The sequence below is a fragment of the Papilio xuthus genome, unplaced genomic scaffold, assembly GCF_000836235.2.
Source record: "Papilio xuthus unplaced genomic scaffold, Pxut_1.1 DF825928.1, whole genome shotgun sequence".
Taxonomy (NCBI): domain Eukaryota; kingdom Metazoa; phylum Arthropoda; class Insecta; order Lepidoptera; family Papilionidae; genus Papilio; species Papilio xuthus.
The window spans coordinates 4,350,219-4,373,497 of record NW_013532721.1 but is presented as its reverse complement, the minus strand read 5'-3'; the positions used below and the strand labels follow the sequence as shown (position 1 = coordinate 4,373,497).

General features: G+C 34.1%; 1 protein-coding gene across 1 annotated transcript in view; it reads left to right on the top strand.

Moving 5' to 3' along the window:
- LOC106125193 (uncharacterized) overlaps positions 1 to 23,279 on the top strand; it is a 152,318-nt gene that overhangs the window by 92,449 nt on the left and 36,590 nt on the right. The window contains exon 5 of the mRNA XM_013322299.1: positions 22,294 to 22,427. Coding sequence (XP_013177753.1) covers positions 22,294 to 22,427 — 134 coding nt within the window. The remainder of the gene's footprint in view (positions 1 to 22,293; positions 22,428 to 23,279) is intronic.

Below are 23,279 nucleotides of genomic sequence, written 5' to 3'. Positions count from 1 at the left end.
ATTTCCGATTTACATATGTACATTTATCCGACGTTCTTACGGTGAAGGAAAACATCGTGATGCAACCTGCAAATATCTGAGAAGAAATTCAAAAGATATGTGTGAAGTCAACCAACCCGCACTTGGCCAGCGTGGTTGACTATGGCCAAATCACCCTTAACTTAGGGTAGGCTCCGAGCTCCTTGGTGGGGACGTATAGTGAGCTGATTATGACGAAAATTAGTAGTATTAAAATATCTATTGTATTTGCTTCTCTGAAATATTGCTACATATTATATAGCTCAGTCCGAGTTTGCGTCAGGTACGAGTATAATTGTAACACCATTTCTGTTGTAATTTCAGCAAGGAACAGTGATTCCGGACGAGTTTAGTGCGCTGGAAGGCATCCAGTAATTTGTAGCGAAATTAAATTAGAGAGCAAAGGGACGTCTTTCTACAATTTGTTGTATAGACGTTGTGCTTTAACATCAGAATCATGGAAATGTCTAACAAAATTTAAAGCATTTCAGTTTGCCAGTATAATGAGAAATACGGTCCTCAGGTAAAATATGATAAAAGAATCTGCAACTGCGTAATCTTGGACTTTCAAAGGTCTCATTTACATTGCGGTTATTACAATTTTGTGATATTATAATAAAATGGAAGAAATATGCTAATAATTGATTTCTATCACTTAGCAATGAATGGAAACTTTCAGAAATTCAGCTCGATCGTCCCATGACGAGCGCAGTAATGGAAAAATCCCCCGACATTAATATTCATAAGCAGAAACAAGGGTTCTTTGACTCGTCGAAACGTTAAAGCAATAACTTGCCACAAATGAACGCTACGTTTCAAATTAATCACAAAAATATTGAAATTCAATTTTGTATCGACTGATAGGACACTTATACTTTTTTTTCTATTTTTTTGTGCAACGGATCAATGATTTTATATAATATACTAGCTGTCGCCCGCGACTCCGTCCGTGTGGCATTGAAAAAGATCAAGAATTGAGATAAAAACTGAGCTATCTCCCAAATTGTACTAAATTACAGATGCTAACAAAATTTGATAAGAAGTTCGGTTCAGTAGTTTCGAAGTATATCGCGAACATACATCGTGACATTTTTTTTAATATAAGTTCTCAGTGAATAAGATCATTTAAATAAGAAGGTACCGCGTTAATTAAATGAAATTGAGCAAAGTAAAACATCAAAACAACAGCACAATTTAAACTTTCTCCCTCCCTTAACATTGGAAACGTTTAGAAATTTACTTTTCCAAATAAATTGTTCGATATTAGGAACAGTGTGGAACAAATATAATTAAACGGTTTCGCGATATGGGCTAAAGTTGTGCACAGCTGTGCCTTTCACAATAAAATATACTTTGAATCTATGTTAAACACATTTGAAGATATAGAAAACAATTTAAACATAAGGATATCGTAATATTACGTAAAATGTAAGATTTACTTTCTTTGCAATTATAAGATACAAGCTTAAATTTTCAATTAGTTAAGGGTTTAGACTAATAGTACCGGTATTATGGCGCTAAATGAAACTTTTTGTATTATGCGAATGAAAAGGACCAGGAACCTTTGACCTAACGTGCATACATAGATTGCTTCGTTCTTTTTAGTTCCGCACGACTCGGTCCGCGGAAAAAAAACTATATTAGTAGCCAATGAGTTCTTCCAGACTATGTTCTACATCCATGCCAGATTTTAACAATCCATACAGCCGCTCCAGAGATATGAAAAGGGATTAATTAGGTTTATTTCAGAACCTTTTATATAAGATCCTACATATATAGATTGCTTCGTTGTAAAAACCTCACTAAATAAAATAAGGTCAAAATGATGCTGCAAAGCTAGAAGATTTAAGACTGTATCTATCCAAGATCGTGCGAAGAGTGGGAAACTAGGGAATACAACATTGACTTCTATTCAGATGTAAGGAAAAGTACATAGTATTCCGACCCTCCATATCTTTATAAAGGTCAAGTAGGATTAAAAAAAAAACTTAATCAGTAGCCTATGTGTTCGTCCAGATTATGTTCTACATCCATACCAAAACACCCATCCATATAAATTTTCGCAGTTATAATGTTAGTAATAATAAAAAGAGAATAAACGATTTATTACTTTTATGAATAAATACTACACTTAGTGTCTGAAAACATCGTGGAATAATAAAGTTTCAATTACTTTTTACCAGTACACATGGACGTTCACTTTACAATACGGGTTACAAAGTAAAATGTATTAGCGCGAATAGCTTTGCCCCATTAGAGGTAAAGTCGATATGCTCGCTACGCAGGAGACTTATGGACGCCGGCGACTTTACTGCTGCTCTGTTACTAAAACCAGTTCCGCGTACCTGGTAACTCATTTATTTTACTATCGTAGGTTGGTAAGTAATTTGTATTTTTACAAAGTATGTATTCTTTTGTGTATTTAGTTTAAAGGTCACATCCGTATACGGTTTGATGGTTGGATGATGATTTTGTATAGCAAAAGATGGAAAACGTGTAAGCATCCACCTGAAATCGCTGAAATAGCGAAGTGACCGTTGCCCATAGACATACGCAATTGCATATGCGTTGCCTACCTTTAATCGACGGAGGAGAGGATGCACAGAAAGAAAATATTTTCCCTTATGCATCCTCTCATCCGGAAAGTCCACTTCCACTTCCCATCCTTTCTTTATAAGAAAAAGTGTAGAAAGTGAAAGAGGACTAAATTAGGCCTCCGGGGCGCACACTCATCAGACGAAACGCGGAATTGCTTCCACTTCACGCCTGTCTTCTGTGTGGTCGTGGTATATCACTGGGCCAATTCGTGCGAAGATGTTAAAGCGGGCTCTACCACTATTAGACATATTCAGAGACATCTGCAGTTCACCTCCCAATCCCATTTGTAGTGTATGCATAAACGTAGTGTTGTATGTCTCGAGCGTACAACGCCATGAGTACATGCCGGAGAGAGGGGACGTCAGTCGATGTCAGACTTTTGGACCGGCCACACGTGTCTGTACGTGAACGAGCCTAATATAACGCAAAGAATGCTACACCATCTATTCTTTTAAAATAGTTACCATCTCTACACGATGCCTCCGGAAGACATTAGATGAAAAACGGTATCTTAAAGTGTTATCTGTAAGGTATTTCAAATATATAATAACTATATGTTCAAATAACTTCTAGTTGTAATTTGAACTGAATTTTCCGTCTAAATTTTCCTTTATAAAAGGACAAAGCCGTAATTATGTTCAATAATCGATATTGTCAAAGGCGATACAAAGTCGTGAAAACGTTCGCGTAATGAAATCAAATCTCCACCAGGATTAAAGGCCGGCGCCCTGCCGCATCACAATTTGACGTAATTCCCGCTAAAGGAAAATTCCATTCTTTTCGCAATTTCAAAAGACAGCAATTTCGTCGGGTTTACTTTCACAGTGGCCGGAATATCATTTCCGAATTAACGTCAATCAGATAAATTGTTATTTATTTGAACGATTCACTAAACTTATCAGTGATCACTTTCTTTTAGCTACGATTTATTTTCAAATATTTACAGAGATAAAAATCACAACCCATTTTCATCGAGATTTGAAATGTGGCCAAAGGTAATTGAATCATTCTTTAAAATAAACTCAGTAAAATACGAACTTATGAAAACAAATTCGGATACTTCTATGTTAGTTTGATAGAAAAATGTAATATTTTAAAACTAAAATTCAATGTACAGTCAGCCGCACAAATATGTATACTGAAGGTTCTACAACTAGTATACGCTATCTGTTTTAAATATATGTATTCACGCATTCACACTTTAAGACACCGTTATTGCATCATGCATACATACTTCGGAAACCGAAGACATTTTTCTACCATTTCGTTAGTGTGTTAATATTTATGCAGCTGACTGTACAAACATATATATGCTCTTATTTACAATTCATTTGGTAATTATGAATACCAAATGCTACCGCTAACTATAATCCATAAAGTTCATAAACTTTGCTGAATTTGTACGAAAACATTTTGAGGAATTTCCTGACGCTCGGATAAATATTCATAGCGGCCGCTATCCAGCGCTTGTGGTCAAAGAGACGCGTGTGTCAGTCCAGCTATGTCGTCAAACTTATCTTTGAAATGTAACAGTTAATTAAGGAAATCGCATACATTATGAAACAGTGTAATAATGAAAAACATAATATGTTTTTATCTTAAAATTGTTTGGAATTATAAGTATTATTGACTACTTCATTCATTTTCATTTTGCTATGTGATATACCACATTCGTATATTAAGCTATTATCAAGTTCTAAGCTGCTGCTTCTTTATAACAAAGTTAATAGATCTCACGACATACAAGCTTGTAAAATTCAAAATGAGTACCTACTCAGCACTTCCCGGAATTGTAGGCAGACATAACGGATTCCGGGTTAACGTATATATAAAAACTAGCTGTCGCCCGCGACTCCGTCCGCGCGGAATCAAAAAAAAACTGATTAGCCTATGTGTTCTTCCAGACTATGTTCCTTATGTGCTGGAGATACCTTCAAACAAACATCCATCCATCCAATAGTAAGATTGCTTTAATATTCAATATTTAAAGGGCAGATGAAAATAATACCTCCCTTTTGTGCTCCGAGAACTCCATCTACAAGGATAAATCTATGATTTCAAGCTACTGATCATAATGTCAAACTTCATTCTAATATAATCTTATACAAATTGTAGAAACCCGCAACGCCATCTACTTGTGATTATATCACACAATCACATTATATAAATTATATAAGTTAAGCAATAAAATCTCGACTTGTAACACTTGAAAGTGGAAAGGTAAGCCAAGTTACAACATAATTAGTTGGCGTAACGGGCGTGGCGAGCGCGATATTTGATGTTTGCCCACTGAGCTGTTCACACAAATTCTCTCGAATATACCGCATGTTATTAACTTCCTTCAGCCGCTAGAACATTTTCAAATAAACGAGATATCATATAAAAATGTCTGTAATGTTAAAGTCAAGACAATAAACAGTTATTTTTTGGGAAAGTCTTCTCCTCGGCAACTGTCTTTATTGTGTTAATTTAATTTCAAGGTCATCTAAATTTAGATATTTTGAAGCGAAAAGAATATAAGGCTTCGAAGATATAAATAACACTATGTAAATATGCGTAGATGTTGTAGATATGGATGTGATGTAAATTGCATACGTCGCAGTGAAATATGAAATTATTATTGATAAATCATGTTATATCACCCTTAGGGTAGGCTCTGAGCCCCTCGGTGGGGACGTATAGTGAGCTGATGATGATATCACCCTTAACTTAGGGTAGGCTCTGAGCCCCTCGGTGGGGACGTATAGTGAGCTGATGATGATATCACCCTTAACTTAGGGTAGGCTCTGAGCCTCTCGGTGGGGACGTATGGTGAGCTGATGATGATATCACCCTTAACTTAGGGTAGGCTCTGAGCATCTCGGTGGGGACGTATAGTGAGCTGATGATGATATCACCCTTAACTTAGGGTAGGCTCTGAGCACCTCGGTGGGGACGTATAGTGAGCTGATGATGATATCACCGTTAACTTAGGGTAGGCTCTGAGCACCTCGGTGGGGACGTATAGTGAGTTGATGATGATATGCTTATCTCTTACTAGCTATCATACATTACATATAAGATCGTGTGGCGTAAGTGCATTTATGAGACAAAGCCTTATAATAGTTGAAGATACATTATAATGTATAGATATAAAAGAAAGTTGTGTTAGTTACACTATTTAGAACTCAAGAACTTTACCGATATGGCTGAAAATTGGTGAGGAGGTAACTTAGAGCCAGGAGACGGACATAGGATATTATTTATTCATTTTTTTTCGATTTTTTGCTTTGAAGAGCTGCTTTTTATTTAACTTACGAATTTTATACATGCGAATGTTTAGATGGTGGTGGATGGGTGTTTGAAGATATCTCTAGAACGGCTGAACGGATTTCGATTAAATTTGGCATACGTATAGAATTAATCTTTTTTTATATATACACGCGGTCGGAGGCGCGGGTGGCAGCTAGTAATATATATAGTAATGTCGTATTAGTAACGCCATTGTATGGTCGTGTCGTTTGAGGTCACACGGCAATTGTCACCAGTGCTCCCACATTGTGGCCGCTGCGGGGATGTTCATTACGTATCCGGTCAGCCATGTAATGTCTAAAATCATTTATGTAGTTGCCTCAGACCAGCTATTTACGTAAATTACGTAAGGCACAATGTTGCAGTTATTACCAAATATCTTATTAATATTACAAATGCGAGTGTTTGGATGTATGTTACGAGATATTTCCGGAACAGCTCAAAAGATCTTGATGAAATTTCACAGATGTAGAATAAAACCTGGAAGAACACATAGGCTTCTAATTAAGTTCTTTTTTTATTCTGTGAGGTCGGGGTCGCAGGCAATAGCTAGTATGATTTAGTATAATGATATGGATAAAAAAATATTCAAGATAAAATAAGCCATCGCTCCTCTTTATTGGACCGGTGTATAAAATTTTGGTGTGAATGTAAAAAATAGTTCAACAAAGACTAAAGTAGAGAATATGGAAGAGAACAAATGTTTAAACGTTATTGTATCATAAAATTACAACACATTTACTTTACACCAAACAATGTACATGTAGTCTGAAAGAGTATTTTTATGAAGCTGAGCAATAATTCATTTTCCCCTTCGCATAAACTTATACAAGTCGAGTCGGCGGGCGTAAAGTGGCCTGCATAATAGTACTATTACAGTTTAAAGTGCGGATAACAGAGGAAAATCTGTTATAGCAAATAGCTGGGCTCCATTAGTGGCCGAGTCGATAAATGTCTGCCGCGCTGCGGTTGACACTTATAGTTAGTGGTTAGTTAACACAAAAATGTCTCGGCTGGAGACATTTTGAGTTATGGAGTTACATGTCAGTGTTAATTAATTTGATTTGCGATGTTAACTCAATGTGTACTTGCATAATTTGTTTGATACGAAATTGAATGTATTGCAATGTATGTTATTAATAATAATTCTTAATAGCTCTTAATAATTTTACTAGAACAGAAGACAGTAAACTATAAAACGGTTTATAGCTAGTCATGGCCGAAAAAAGTTAGCTAGTGGTTAAAAATTTGACTTCCATCTTTGACCTTATCTTACTATTGTACACATATTATAAATGCGAATGTTTGGATGGATGGAAGGATGTTTTTAAAAGGTAGAATAGATGTAGAACATAGTCTGGAAGAACACATAGGCTACTAATTAAGTTCTTTTTGTTCTGAGCGGATGGAGTCGCGTGCGACAGCAACAATACCTTGCCTTTTATTTCTATGAGCGGATGCTATGCCCATTTTGTTAGTAGATCGATTTAAATGTATATTATTTATCTTACAATATTAAACTCCCGAATTGAAGAAGGAGCAATAAATAGAACGCAGAGCTCCAGCAGAGCGCCGACACTATCCGTGCGGCGACGTAGATTGAGCTATCTCATTTAACTCGGGCGGTTATCTCCAGTTTGAACGTCTTCTATAATGTAGTGGGTTTTAAATAAACTTTAAAAGGTTCAAACACCTGTGTTATTTTATGTGGTTATATATTAAATTATATTGTATGAAGAAATGACATTACAGTATATTGAGTCTTACATATTATCATCAAACTGGCTCACACATTTTATTTTCATGTACTATAACCACATTAACAGTGGTAGAGCCCGCTTTAACATCTTCGCAATTGACCCGGCTCACCCGGTGAAATACCACGACCACACAGAAGACAGGCGTCAAGTGGAAGCAATTCCGCGTTTCGTCTGATAAGTGTGCGTCCCGGAGGCCTTATTTAGTCCCTCTTTCCCTTCCCACCCTTTTTCTTATAAGGAAAAGATGGAATGTGGAAGTGGACTTTCTGTGCATCCTCTCCTCCGTCGTATGCAACGCATATGCAATTGCGTATGTCTATGGGCAACGGTCACATCGTTATTTTAGTGATTTCAGGTGGCCGCTCGCTCGTTTGCTACCTTATGATATAAAAAAAAATACCGTTTTAAATATGCTGTTAGTTAAGTGTTAAATGCTGTCATAAAATTGTCTATGGATTTATTTTGGAATTCTTCAATGTTTAAATTTACGATACAGACATATTTGTTTTTAAGCCTGTGGTTACACGGTATAAAGGTTAAATTGGTTTGATAGTTTTATTATTTAGTTAGTTAATTAGTTGAAAAAGGCTAAATATTACTTTTTTTATTTAACTATATCTATAAATGTGGCTTGTAACTAACAGTGGGTTATTGGTCTAGCACTAGTTTATTACAAATAAAAAAAAAATAACTATTACACTAAGAATGGAGCCAAATAACTGTCTTTATAAAATACCACTAAAGTGTTACAAAAAATAAAACCACTAAAAAAACGCTTTGAAACGTATATCACTATATATACACTGTTTTGATTTACAACCCACTTACCAAGTGATTCTGGGGAGAGCAAAGTTCCGTAAGTTACTCCATGGTAATGCTATAAAGATTTATAATAATTTCTCGTACGAACATTATGGCGGCCTCTTTTTATGGCAGGAACAATTTTGTTGGCTAAAACGCAAGACGTAAGTGTTTTTCTTCCGCTAACTAATGTTTTATTGTGTTCCAACAATTTTTGTCTGTTGCCGGTTGTAGTTGGGCACTTAAGTTGTGCCGAGAAAGAAATAAAAGCTGTTTAAATTGTGCATATGATAATAGGCGTTTAAGGCGTTGAAGGCAATTTACTTAATGTGGACGGAGGAAAGGAATATATTTTATTCCTGACATATTAGTTTCTATTTTTAAATGTTGCTTAAGATTTATAAGCAAACCTTCGTTTTATTCTTTACATCATTTTTTCATACATCTTCATGTACATTAAAAATTCTTTTTGAAAACCTGTGTTATGTTTAAGAAATACTCTAAATATAGTATTTTCTACTGATGAAGTGCACTAATTCATTAATTGGAGCGTGCAGGGGTTTCAGCACTCGACTTGTAATCTGCGACCTGGGTTCGAATCCCGCCATGTACCAATGTGTTTTTCGATTTCCGATTTACATATGTACATTTATCCGACATTCTTACGGTGAATGAAAACATCGTGATACAACCAGCACATATCTGAAAAAAAATCAAAGATATGTGTGTAGTCTACCAACCCGCACTGGGCCAGCGTGGTTGACTATGGCCTAGTCACCCCTAACTTAGGGTAGGCCCCCCCTCAGTGGGGACGTACAGTGAGCTGATGATGACATGCATTAATATAATTTTGTTTTTATATAACATGGAAGAAACAGTAACAATCTGAAGAAAACTGACGATGTTTTACAAATCTTTGCAACTTTTTGTTTCTAACATAGTTCTTGTAAGATTAAGTCTAAGTTAGAAGAAATATTGCTTGATACGACGAAATAATTATTATTTGATAAACTCTTCAAAGTATCGCGAAGGCCAAGAACACTCCCAACTTCTTGAGATAAGTTCTCCTCATGAAAGTTCAGGCTAAGTACCCTAAATTATCGTCCACATCACAAGTTACTGAAGCTACATTTAGGCTAGACTTTATTTTGAGCCTTTGAAATTATTTATGTAGTCATTTTCGTAAACTTTCATAATAGCGGTGACTTTGCCACTGAAATTAAAAAGAAAACTAAATGATTGTACTACTCAAATTTTCATACATTTTACTTCAGGTGTCATCCATCCAAATCCATCCATCCCTTTTACATTAAAGATCAAAGAATATAAGATATTTTAATGGAAACAAAATTTAAATAATTTTCAAGGAGAAAAAAAAAATGGTTATAGGTTGCGATAAAAACGTTGCATTATCTTTAAACACTACCTAATGCATTTAGTACTTAGTAATTAGAAATGTAAATTTGAGGACACGTGTATATAGCAGTATAAATAAATACTCCTAGTGATACTCTAGTTCATTTTATTTGCAAATTCAAACTCAAAGCCAATAGTTTCAAGAATTTATATAATTACGTTAACAGCTACAAAAGTATAATTAGTTACTGGTTATGCACCTTTACAATTCTCGAGTCTTTAACAAGAAAGTCGGGAGAAACGTATTGAATTAAAATTTGTAAACAGATCTTTATTCCATTGAAGCTGTAGATATAATTAACTTATAGCATAAGACTAAGAAATATATGCATTAATTTCACAATTTAATCCTATCGACCGTTCAACAGTACCACAAAACCTTAAAATGCATAGTTTTAAGTAAGATTAAAAGGATTGTTGAAAAAGAAAAAAACAGAATAAAAAAATCATCAACAGATTAGGATATTTTTCGTTTTCAATATTTTACATGGTCTAATAACAGGTCTAGTTTATTGAAAGTATAAGTTATTCTAAAACAAAGATGTCTTCAGAATGAAATTGACAAAAAAATACATGTGAATTCTTATGCTGAATAATTGTAATAGCTTTCTTTTGTTTCTGGTTATATCCGTCGAATTCGGGAAACAAACATTTGTCGGGTCGCGGAGTAATCTGTCAGCGTGTCCGTCACACGTCTGTCTGACGCCTGTGCGGTGATTCTTCTTTGTAATGCTGATTGACATCCGCTGATAGGATGGGATCTGCGATGCAAGAGGCTTAGTGTAGCTCGTGTGATTAATGTTACGAATCTTGACTAAATCGCTGAATTAACATACTGTCTTATATCTTTGGTATGTGATTGTTTCATGTTAATTTTATCATGAAAAAAAATAATTCAAACTTTCGTGAGACATTATACTAAACTGGGCTCAGTGAGCGACGGGCCGCGTCCGCGAAATAATACCAGTGCCACTCATCCTGATGAAGGGCCCCCGATGGGCTCGAAACTAGTCGGTGCCGCCACCGGACGTATATACGTGAGTGTTTAGCCGTGTTTATATATCAGAAAACAAATAAATTTACGTAAACACTCTCATTAGTTGTATAACTGAAGTTATAGTTAAAAGGTCTTAATAGTGATTTTTCCTTTCTATTATCGATTTATTCGTTGATTAAGATTAAAATAGATTGACATAGGATCTATGTAAACACATTTACAGTGAGATCTCTTGTGTCATCGGAAAAAAAACGTCACAAGCCCCGTGCAAATAGAAATTGTCTAAAAATAAATTTTAAACTTTATACAATCTACTATATGTACATTTAACTAAAACTAATTTGCGATGAATCACTTCAATTGAATTGAAAAGTGGATTGATTGATTTTGAAATAGATTTTCTCGTCTAGATTTTACTCTTTGAATTGAAAATCGTTGAACTAAAAAGTTTCATTAGGGTTTTAGTGATGTAATTGAATAGTTTTTATTGCTTCTATAATAAAATGGAAACTTAATAGGGACAGCTCTAATCTTTTTTGGGTTCCGTACCTCATAGGAAAAAAACGGAACCTTTATAGGATCATTTTGTTGACCGTCCGTCTGTCAGTCAAATCCGTTTTTTGTAATATATTTTAAAAATATTTAGTTTTTGTAAAAGACTACTTATTTTTTAATAATATTAAAATGTGTTAAAATATCTTACTTATATCTTACTATTATTATAAAGGGGAATGTATGGATAGATGTTTATTAGAAGGTATCTCCAGAAAGGTTACCAATAAGAACACAAGCTAGGAATTATTATTTTAATTCCGTGCATACGGAGTCGCGGGTGATAGCTACTACTCTATATTATGGAGGTCGCCATTTACTATTTTGCCATCTTATAAAAAAATAGATAAACATTATAACATATTTCTGTATGTTTTAATAAGGTGAAAGTTGTAAAGAGATTTTTGTTAAAAAATAGTGATTCAAATAGCTGCTTACAATGAATTTAATTATAAGAACTTATACAAACTTTCGAAGTTTAAAGGCGTCTTTAGAGAATACGAAGTCCTCGCTTTACCGTTTTTCAAACGAGCTTTGCTCGCTTCGGGGTGAAATAATATTTGCTATGAGAGGCAACTGAAGATTCGTTAACAATGTTTCGCAGCGTATTGACGTAGTCATTTTACTGAAGTGAAATAATTTATTCCATAAAATTGATTTCAATCGTTCTTAAAACAATAGTTTGTTACCTAGCTGTCTCAACTCCGTTGGTGTGGTATTTATTATCGCTCTGATTTTATCTATCATTATTGTAGTTCATGTTGTCTGTCTGTCTCTCTTACTCTCGCTCTCTCTCTCTCTCTCGTGCTTCTCATGTTAAACAACGTATGTTTTATTTGTGAAACCCGTTGATAAAAAAATTATTACATTCAAAAGTAACTCTCTGTCAATATGATATTTTCATACGCCACGAGTTAAAAACAACATCGAAAAATTTTCATTTATTCCCGCGTCGATTTTTCTAATATTGCCGCAACTTGGCATTCATTGGACGTTTTATGGCGACCATTTATGAATGCAAACTAGGTAGAATATCAAAGTTCTTGGGTAACGAGAAAAACACATTTGGCGGGAATCTTTGAAATTTCAATTTTAGGGTCTAATGGATGTTGGCCACTTCACGAGAATTATGTTAGATGTGAAAACTTGGAATTAATGTTTATTCTTCAGTAAATAGGTTGATTAAATCAACACCAAAGCTGTAAATTCATATTCATACTGTACTGGAAAGATTTTCCTTTTTTTTTTAAGTTGTATATATTAAGATATGTGTTGCAAATGCTATTTCTAATACTCCTTTCATCCTTTTGTCTTCTTTTTAGGGTTCCGTACCTCATCGGAAAAAACGGAACCCTTATAGGATCACTTTGTTTTGTTTTTGGTTTCTTCTATAATATAAAATACAGTAGGTATTTGATTACATTTACATTCTGTTTTTTGCAAAAGTTAATTTTTCTAAGCCAAGTAAGTTTTTTCTCTGACTTTTGATAGAACGCTGTTTATTTTTCTAAGTTTGAAACATTAGTAGTATTAAAATTTAGAAAGAATTCTTCAGGCGATGTTCAGTAGAACGTTAAACTGATTGGAACCTTAACTAACGAGCGACAGACGAAACAAATATTATTTTATAGATGGCAAACATTTTCAAACGATATTTAACTAAGAAGCAAATTTTATTTCTCCAAAATGTAGAATTTTTTGTAAATTTACAGTCCTCATCATCAGCTCACTATACGTCCCCACCGAGGGGCTCGGAGCCTACCCTAAGTTAAGGGTGATTCGGCCAATGTCAACCACGCTGGCCAAGTGCGGGTTAGTTGACTTCACACATATCTTTGAATTTCTTCTCAGATATGTGCAGGTTGCATCTCGATGTTTTCCTTCACCGTAAGAACGTCGGATAAATGTACATATGTAACCGGAAATCGAAAAATACATTGGTACATGGCGGGATTCGAACCCAGGACCTGCAGATTGCAAGTCAAGTGCTTTACCCCTAAGCCACCGATGCTAGTTCGGTTAAAAAATGTACAGTGATCAAAAAATACTTGACTTACACTGAATAAGAAATAATCTCAAAAGCAGATTCGAATCCAGATAGCCGCTTGCTCGTTTACCACCGTATAATATAATATAAAAAAAAAATTCTGTGGAAAAATTGGACGTAGCGAAACTAAGAAGATTATTGGGCAGCTGCGTGTCAAAAAGCTGATGTGCAGCAGTAACAATGAAAGCGTCCACCTCGCAAATTGTATTCCACGCTGCAAAGTTACGTCGCGTACGTCGGGTAACATATGCCCCACTATTTTTGACTTTAATACCATACGTAAGAGGATTTTTCTATTAAAATTTTTTTACGCTAATATTTTAGACTTTGTTAAAAAATTCTGAACTTTACCTAAATAATTTATTATAAATATGTATAATACTAATTAAAACATATATGAAAGTTAAGTAAGATTAATAGTATCCTAAAAAAAATTTATAATTTTTTCTACAATTCAGTATTAGTAACTCGACACAAGATTATCCCCAGCTGATGATCTAGACTAGATATAAGGGGGAGGGAAGTTATAATATTTATTTTTTATTCCAAAGGAAACGAGAGACTTTTTGTGTTATGTATGTAGGCTATATGTAAATATATTTATATAGTATTTCGTAGTAGTTTATAAATCTATTACATATTTTTTCGGATCTCTAAGAGAAGTAGCTGCTTCCCTTGCTCCCCTCCCCTGGCGATGCCAAACACTCGACGTAAACACGTACCACATCCATTCGCATTTATAACCAGAATGATGAAGTATATTCTTCATATGAGTTATATAAATAAATAAACATACTAAAGGATTCCAAAGCTAATATAATCATGAAATGTTAAGCAAACTTACTAAAGCAAGCTTCGGAATGTTTGCACACTGGCCTAATTTCATGGCTTGCCGTTTTTCAATTTACGACCATCTGCCTCTGGACGAAATAATATTTGCCATGTGCCCTGAGGCGGGTAATGGCTCCTCGAGATTGCAGTTAGGTGAGTTGATACAGCTGCCTTGTTAGGCCAAGGACTACGAAACATTTTTTTTTCTTATTTTCAAGTTAATTAAAAAAATTATACATTTATGACTAGATTTATAATTTTATAGATTAAATATTTCTCAAAGCAGTACTTGAAAATAGTATATCTTACCTATATTAAAATACTAGCTGTCGCCCGCGACTCCGTCCGCGTGGATATATAAGAAAATTCGTATAGCCCAACCATCCATCCATCACATCACATCCATTTATACATTCGCATTTATAATATTAGTAAGTTAAATAAAAAGCAGCTCTTCGAGGCATAAAATCGAAAAAAAAAAAATGAATAAATAGTATCCTATGTCCGTCTCCTGGCTCTAAGCTACCTCCTCACCAATTTTCAGCCATATCGGTAAAGCCGTTCATGAGTTATAAATAGTGTAACTGACACAATTTTCTTTCATATATAGATATTATAAATGCGAATGTTTAGATGGATGGATGTTTGATGGTATCTGCATAACGGATGCATAGATCTCGCTGAAATTTGTCATAGATGTAGAACATAGCCTGGAAAAACACATAGGCTACTAAATAAGTTTTTTCGCGCGGACGGCGTCACGGCCGACAGCTAGTCATTAAATAAAATTTCGCTCTGATATGATGAATTTAATGGACCTTTTTTCATAATGCAAAAAATCTTAGTACAGTTAGTCGTATTCCGCATTTAAATTGCACGGCAGGCCTTAATAAGATGCGGAAAGCGGAGTCGAATTTGAATTACAAAGTCAAGCGACACCTTTTCACGGCGTCACCTGTGATTTTATTTCGCCATAGCTGTTGCGGGAAATACTAAATATGAGGTCTCCGGTTTCAAAGTGGTTACGACATATGCTTTGTGTTAGCGTCGCATTTTAATAATGCACCCTTTGCAGACTTATTGTAAATACGGATTCCTTTATTTACTTACTAAATATTATATTTATGCTGTACAATTTAACTGTCGCACTTTAATCGTCTTTTGATAACTAAGAGAATCCCTTAGTGTATAATTTACTCGTACTACTTAACTGCGTTTTTATTAATCTATTAGCGCCTGCTCGCGACTCCGTCCGCGTGGATAAAAAAAAACTTTTTATATAGTATGTAATGTAAGTATGTATATAATAACATCCATCCATCTATATAAACATTCGTATTTATAATATTAGTAAGATAACAAAATAATTACAAGAAAAATCTAATACATTCAGTGGTTGTATACGAGTACCATTACAATGCTTAAGTGTTCACGTAATGTCGACACATGTTAAGATACAAATTAAGAAAACGGTAAATAAAGTTTACCCTAACGTTGTACTAAATAACAGTTTCGTAGCTCGCGGCCACAATTTACGATAACTGCTGCGCCACCGGGATCATTTTAAACGAAATAAATGTTGTAGGTGCCCTCAAAACTAACTTTACGACGGACTAACCTTTTATTGTACATAAACTTAAAGCGATTATATTGTGACAATCCATATTTCTGTTTGCGGGACGTATTGTTTATTTTATGTTGGACTTAAATATATTTCGTTTACAAGAAGTATGTAATAACATATAATATTTTATAAACTATTTTTTATGATATTTCAAAGTTCAAAACTCAACAACTATTAACATCGAGTTAGAAATTTAATATTCCTTAAGACGGGCAATGTGACAAAACATTAACCTTGGGTTTCTGAGACTAAAATCACCGTTTAAACATGTTATCATCCCTATAATTATCTTTGACAAATAGAGAAAACAATATTTTTTAAACAGAGATTTTAGTCTTAGAAACTCACTGTTAATCTGTCAATATTTTACTTTCCAAAACATTTACAACCATTTGAAGAAAACATAAGAAAAATTGTAAGTTTTAAACTAAACGTTTCGTTCTTTATTTCGAATATGAATATTTTGAACAGTAACTTAAGAGTAGATAGAAGAAAAAAAAATGTTGATTGAAAACATATATCATTTCGTTGAATGGCACTTGTAACGGTTGAACGGCGAAGGCGCTATAAAACTGAGCTCGCGATATCGATTATCGCAATCGCTTGAGCGAAACGATCGTTGCAATCGACTCCATAAATCACTCGAGTAGAATCGAATATGCTTCCCGGCAAATGATCGCCCGATGATTCGCTTACGGAAAATACATCGCACACAAAACGATGAAAACCACGATATTTTTAATAACGCCAGTAGCCTATAAGTTATTTCACACAATGTTTTTTTAAATTGTTTAGGCCATTTTCCTTTTTCAAATAATAATGGGGCTTATTAGAAAAAAAATTACAATGTTTCAAATATATTTCACCTTTCTAAGTGTAATATATTTGATTTTTGACAAATCATGGCCATTGAAAAGATTATACGTATTCTTGCGAAATGAGTTCCTGACCAATATGAAATGCTTATATCGAAAATAGTGTGGTGATAAATATTTATGGTGATATATAACCACTTTGACGTCCATAATACCCTTCAGCAGCGTTCAAAGAGAATCTAACTACATTTTTACGGTAATACAGAATAAGTTTTAAACCTGCTATTTGGCCTACAGAAATACAAGCTTAATCACAATTCCGGAAGGATATTTTATTTTAAATCATATTTAAATTACAAAGTCAACTTACATCTTTTCTCCGCACCTGTGCTCAGTATTCTATGTCTGCGTTGAAATACTAAATACGAGGATTACTGCGGTGAGGTTCCTTGCTGTGCTTTGTGAGCTTTTGAAACGTTTAATAATGCAGCCGACTGAAATGCACGTAATTGAAAACACTGGTTTTGATAGAAATTTCGTTTACTTTTCACTGCCATTTAATAATCCAGTGCTATATCGGTTTACATTTTTGGGTCCTGTTTTAACGTTAATTTTATATTGACTCAAATTATTTTAAATAATATTAACTCAAAATATTATTTGTGAAATAAAACGAAGGTAGTGTTTTTTACAAATGTCTTAGTTTTAAAGTCATGTTGAATAAACGAATAAAAAAAGCCGAATATTGGATTTATATAATTTGAACTAACGCAAAATATTATCAATGTAAAAACCTTATGTTCTAAATTTGAGTTGTCGTACTGTCATCTTCTACTCTGTGCCAAGGAAATTTTTTAGTCTATTTTTTTTTATATCATAAGGTGGCAAACGAGCGAGCGACCACATGAAATCGCTGAAACGGCGAAGTGAACGTTGCCCATAGACATACGCAATTGCATATGCGTTGCCTACCTTTAATCGACGGAGGAGAGGATGCACAGAAAGAAAACATTTCCATGCATCCTCTTATCCCGAAAGTCCACTTCCACTTCCCATCCTTATGAGAAAAAGTGTAGGAAGGGAAAGATGACTAAATTAGGCCTCCGGTAGGTTTAGGTTATTTGATTAAACGTTAATTTAAAAAGGAATTAACCTATTGGTATACTGCAAAACTGATAGAGCTTGTTGTTTAGTACTAAACGTGGTGGTTAAAGCAATTTCTCCTTGAATGCAATAGACGCCAACTTGAAAATTCAATTATTTGCACCGTTGCGACCGCTCAGTGTCACTAGACTACGATCGATCTGACTCATCTACACTTTTATAAAACAGTTTCATTCTAACGTTCCAATTTATTCAATTTAGTATCAAAATTTTAGTTTTCTTGTTGACTACATATAATTATTATTTTATATATTAATGATGAGTTTGTAACAATTTATGTTTTACATTAACTCTTTATAGTAATACTAGATGTTGCCCGCGACACTGTCTGCACGTAATTAAAAAAAAATTAATGAGTCTTAGAAGAATTGAAGATTAGTTGTGCCGTTCCCCAGATACCTTCTAACAAACATCCATCCATCCATCTATACTTTTGCGTGTATAATATTAGTAAGTTTAGTAGACTTACATATATTTGGACTACAAATTTTTGGTATTTTAAAATATATTACCTATTCGTAAATAGTGGTTATTATACAACATTTGTGAATTATAAAAGTTCTACAAAATTTTTCTCTTGTAAATATTTACCTATGTAATAATGTAAGTATGAACTAAAAATATTTTATAAAATCTTTCCACGAAAATCCTAAGAAAGGATGTTGATCCGCAAGCAAAATCTAGTGGCATACATTCATCCTTGAGACCTCTTATCCGTCCGAATTTGTTTGGGAAGCCTCTCATGTACAATATTTGCATATTTTTACGTTTCGTCTACTTTCCGTTTGTTTTACAACATTTCCTTTGAGAACACACGAAAGGAACTCGAACTTTCTTAGATTTTATAGCTCTATTTGGATTGGGTTTACAGGGCAATAGCATTTTTTTTATTCAATAGGGCTGTCGAAAGTAATAAAGTCTGCTCAAATCTACAACTGAGCTCGTATGCTTGTGGCAATTTATCTCATCGTAACTGGTGTTGTTTGTAAGTGCCATGATGACGCCATACGTCCGCTGCATGTTAAGACGTGAAAGCAGTCTTCAGAAACCAACAAACGTTCACCACGTCTAGTCATGATAGCGATGTGTCGTCTAGACGTCCATTACTAGTTATGTTTATCTACAAAATTTGGTAGTTACAATGCTATAGTTATTTCTAATTTTATTTCAAACGAGCTGTAGTCAGCGCAGAATTCATCTACTTTTCTATCAAAATCGGTCCAGCCGTTCCGGAGATTACCATAAAAAAGCGGCCTTAATAGGATTATCTTTATTAGCAATTTAAATACATCATGTGTACGAATTATGATCTCTTTTCTATTTTATATACGTATAGACACTACAATTATTCTAATACGTATAGATTACTTAGGAAATTATGTAAGAATTAAGTCAATAAATTGATTTAGTTCGATTTCTACAGCGATTTCTCTATCGTTAGTACAGGATGTCTCGTTCTAGTGTTAAACTACCAAACAACATTTAGTCTTTGTTCAGTAAACTAATAATAATATACTGATTATTTTAGTTAAATAAGACTGGAGTTAATTAGTTATATATTATTTCAGTAACTAATTCAGCAGTAAATTGACACAAACTTATTAATTTCATAACATGCGTTTCCCGCAGCAAGCCTGTTTCAATTCGCACACTGTTATTGTTCTGTCATGTTCCGGGGCCTCGAGCGGCGAGTGATATAACGCAAACATGACTTCATATGATTTAGTAATATATTTTTCCATTAATATTTTTATATTTACGCTTATTATCATCATCAGCTCAGTCACAGGGGCACGGAGCTTACCCTACATTAGGGGGAACTCGGCTGTAGTCAACCACTCTGGACCAGTGCTTGTTGACTTCACACATATTTTTGACTTTCTTTTTAGATATGGGCAGGTTGCATTACCATGGGTTCCTTCACCGTAAGAATGTCGGATATATGTACATGTGTAAATCGGAAAGCGAAACACACATTTGAACCTAGGACGACGCTCTATATTTATAACACTACCAAGAATTAAAAAAAAATCTATTAAGTCACTTTATAATGTACTCAAAAGAATTAATTCCATATTATTAAGGAACATAGCTAGGGTATTTCTTATTTATGTTTCTGATATACGTTAAATACCGTCGTCGTCAACTGCCTCATTATCTGTGTTGAATTTTTCCTTGCTCTTCTTTTGCATAAACGTTATCAACGAACCGTCAAAGTCAATATTCTCAGCTGTAAGCAATGTAACGAGCGCGTCGCATGTTTGCCGGCTCTCAGTAAATATCGCTTCGTTTCGATGTGTATAAAAATCAGAAATAACAAATGGAACAGTATTTAATGATTATAGCCGTTCCATTTTATGATATTTTTTTATATGATAAGAAGATGTTAAAGTGGGCTCTACCACTGTTAAAATGCATGCTGTTGGCTTGTCTTAATAAAAAAATAAATGTATTATTTACCTTGAAGCAACATTTAAATGTATTTCATTGATCCTGTAATTATTATAAGAGTCGAGTTTTGTTTTTCACGTCAATAAATTGTGCAATTCATGAAGCACGATTCCCTTCTCCTTTATATTCTGCGCTTAAGTTTCGCCTTGGCCGAGCCGCAGTCAAGAACTTAGCGGTGTCGGATTTGAATTACAAAGTCGACCCTTGCCTTTTTACGGCGCCACCTGTGATTTCATATTACTATTCCATAGCCGATCGGAGAAATACTAAATATGAGGTTTACGTCGCAAATGGATATTACTTTTAGCGTTTAAAACGAGGGATGAATTTAATTTGAATGTTATTGAAACGTGAAACTCTTTAATAAATTATTCCGACATTTAAAGTTAGTTTCAGTTCATGTTTTCTTTTTTTTAAATACAACAAAGGTCATCACTTAATCTTACTCTTGGGACGTACACTTTTGTACGTATTCCTTATTCTAAATTTAAAAAAAAAGATTTTAGAATATTTCTTATTTTCAATTTTTTTTAAGACAAAGGCCTGTGGACTTAGAATTGCCATATTTTTGTTTATTCCCTTCAATTATAATTGTTTTTATCTTCTCTCGTTTGTTTCTAGCTTCGCATTTAACTATTTTATTTATTACTTTATATTTATGAATAAAATAAATAAATATTTTATCCCGGTTTAGGTTCTAATAAATATTACCGAATGAACGGAATTTTAAGGGGAATGTTTCGCTACACATCCATCTTAAGTACTCTTATCCGGCCAAATTTGTTCCGAAAGGCTCTCATATGGAAATTCTCGAGGACTTGCGTTCCTTATTCACAATAGCGCATATTTGAGCTGTTTTTTTTTCTTTTCTAGAAATAAAAATAAATTTTAAAACCTAAGTTTACGATTAATCAGAACTTCAATGCCTTTAAAGTTTTTAGATATCACTTTTTAATAAAAGATATGTATGAATCTAATATTTCTAAGTATACTGTTGAGTGTTTATTATAATATTTTAAACTAGCTGTGCCCGCGACTTCGTCCGAGTGAAATATTGTATTTGAACTGCGCGCGGTACTGGACAGTACTTAGACGTTACAATATTATTATTTTTTTTCTAAAATAAACTTAGCCTAAGTTACTTATTACATCAGCTACCTGCCAGTTAAAGTGCTGTTAAAATTGGTCCAGCTATCTCAGATTAACCGGAACAAACAGACAGACTGACAGACTAAGTTTGTTAAAAATGTTATCTTTGTATATGTACATGTAGTAAAAACGGTTATTTCTGCACTACAAGCTGACACTCAATTTTATTATTTTATTATGTTATTACATGTACTGTTAAAGTTCGCAACTAACAAATAGTATTGGACATCTTAAGTTAATTGTTTGTCGTTGAATTAATTTAATAATTGCCTTCACCTTACGGCTTCGTTCTTGGAATCCCTCGTAGGATTATAACAAATCTTTGCACACGCGTCGAGCGAGCAAAGCTAATACTTTGACCTTTTCACCGAGCACGTTTGTTTACACATGTAGTTTATACTTAATCCTTAAGTTCTAAACGCAAACAGTTAAGCTAAATGTGTACAGAAGTTATGCGGGTTGAGTGTTGTATTATATTACGAATGTTTTCAATGCATTCGTATAGAAGCATTAAAAGTAGTAGCTACTAAAGGATACAACACATGTTTCAAAATTATATAATATGGTACGTAGTCAATTCAAGCAAGTATGTACATTCGTTGTAATACCAGCCAAATATTTTACTATTAGATGTTGTCCAAAGCTTCCAATAACATATTCAACCCACCAAGGATAAGATAATCTCCCCTTAACGTTATCTTATAAGACGTTTGTAGTTCTTATATTTACAAATTTTAAAAATGCGTGATAATTAAAAGTATTTTCTCTCTTCTTTACAGAATTACCACCAGATAAGCCAACAATAAAAGCGGAGAAGGGCTGGTACGCGTCAGGCGATTCCCTACGTGCCCAGTGTTCCTCACCACCAGCAGATCCCCCAGCCAACCTCACGTGGCTGCTCAACGGACGAGACGTAAGTTTTGTCTATAGATGTCTGATGTAATAATGAGAAATACTTTAACAATTTAACTCCTTCGTTATTGTGGGTTTTACGAAACAAACAATGACTGGCGGATTGAAAGAAAAGAAGGTGAAATTTACTGGTTAAACATACCGAGTTCATCAGTTTTGTGTAGTCGATTTCAAATTTTTCTGTTCCTTGTATTGTGTAAAAATCATCATCAGAGTCCCCACCGAGGGGCTCGGAGCTTACCCTAAGTAAAGAGTGTTTAGGCCATTGTCAACCACGCTGGCCAAGTGCGGGTTGGTTGACATCACACATATTATTGAATTTCTTCTCAGATATGTGCAGGTTGCATCACGATGTTTCCCTTCACCGTAAGAACGAATTGTGTGAAAATATTAATGGAAATTATAATGTAGAGTTGTATTTATATCACTCTCCATAAATCGTAAAGAAAACTTTAATTTAGTTCACAACGAATAACGTATTTCCAAACGAATAAAAAGCATGTTAAAGTGGAAGACTAATCGTAAAATACAACAACTACGTATTTAGTTTCTTTACTTAGGACTAAAAGTAACTCTCATTTATTGCCTTACTTTTTATGATTAAACAAAAAAATCTGGGACACTAACAACAACCTATCCGTGAAGCTGTCTGAATTCAAGGTCTTTTTTTTTAAATCAACGGGAAAATATTTACAAGTATTAACAACAATCACAAAGCAAATCCCAAAGTAGGTAAATTCATTTCCATTAAGCAAAACGGACTCGATTTGTGATTGTAATTGGTTTTTCCGTTGCTTCCTACTTGTTTAGCGCCGCAGCGTTTTAACAAATTGTACATTAAAATCCGCAGCAA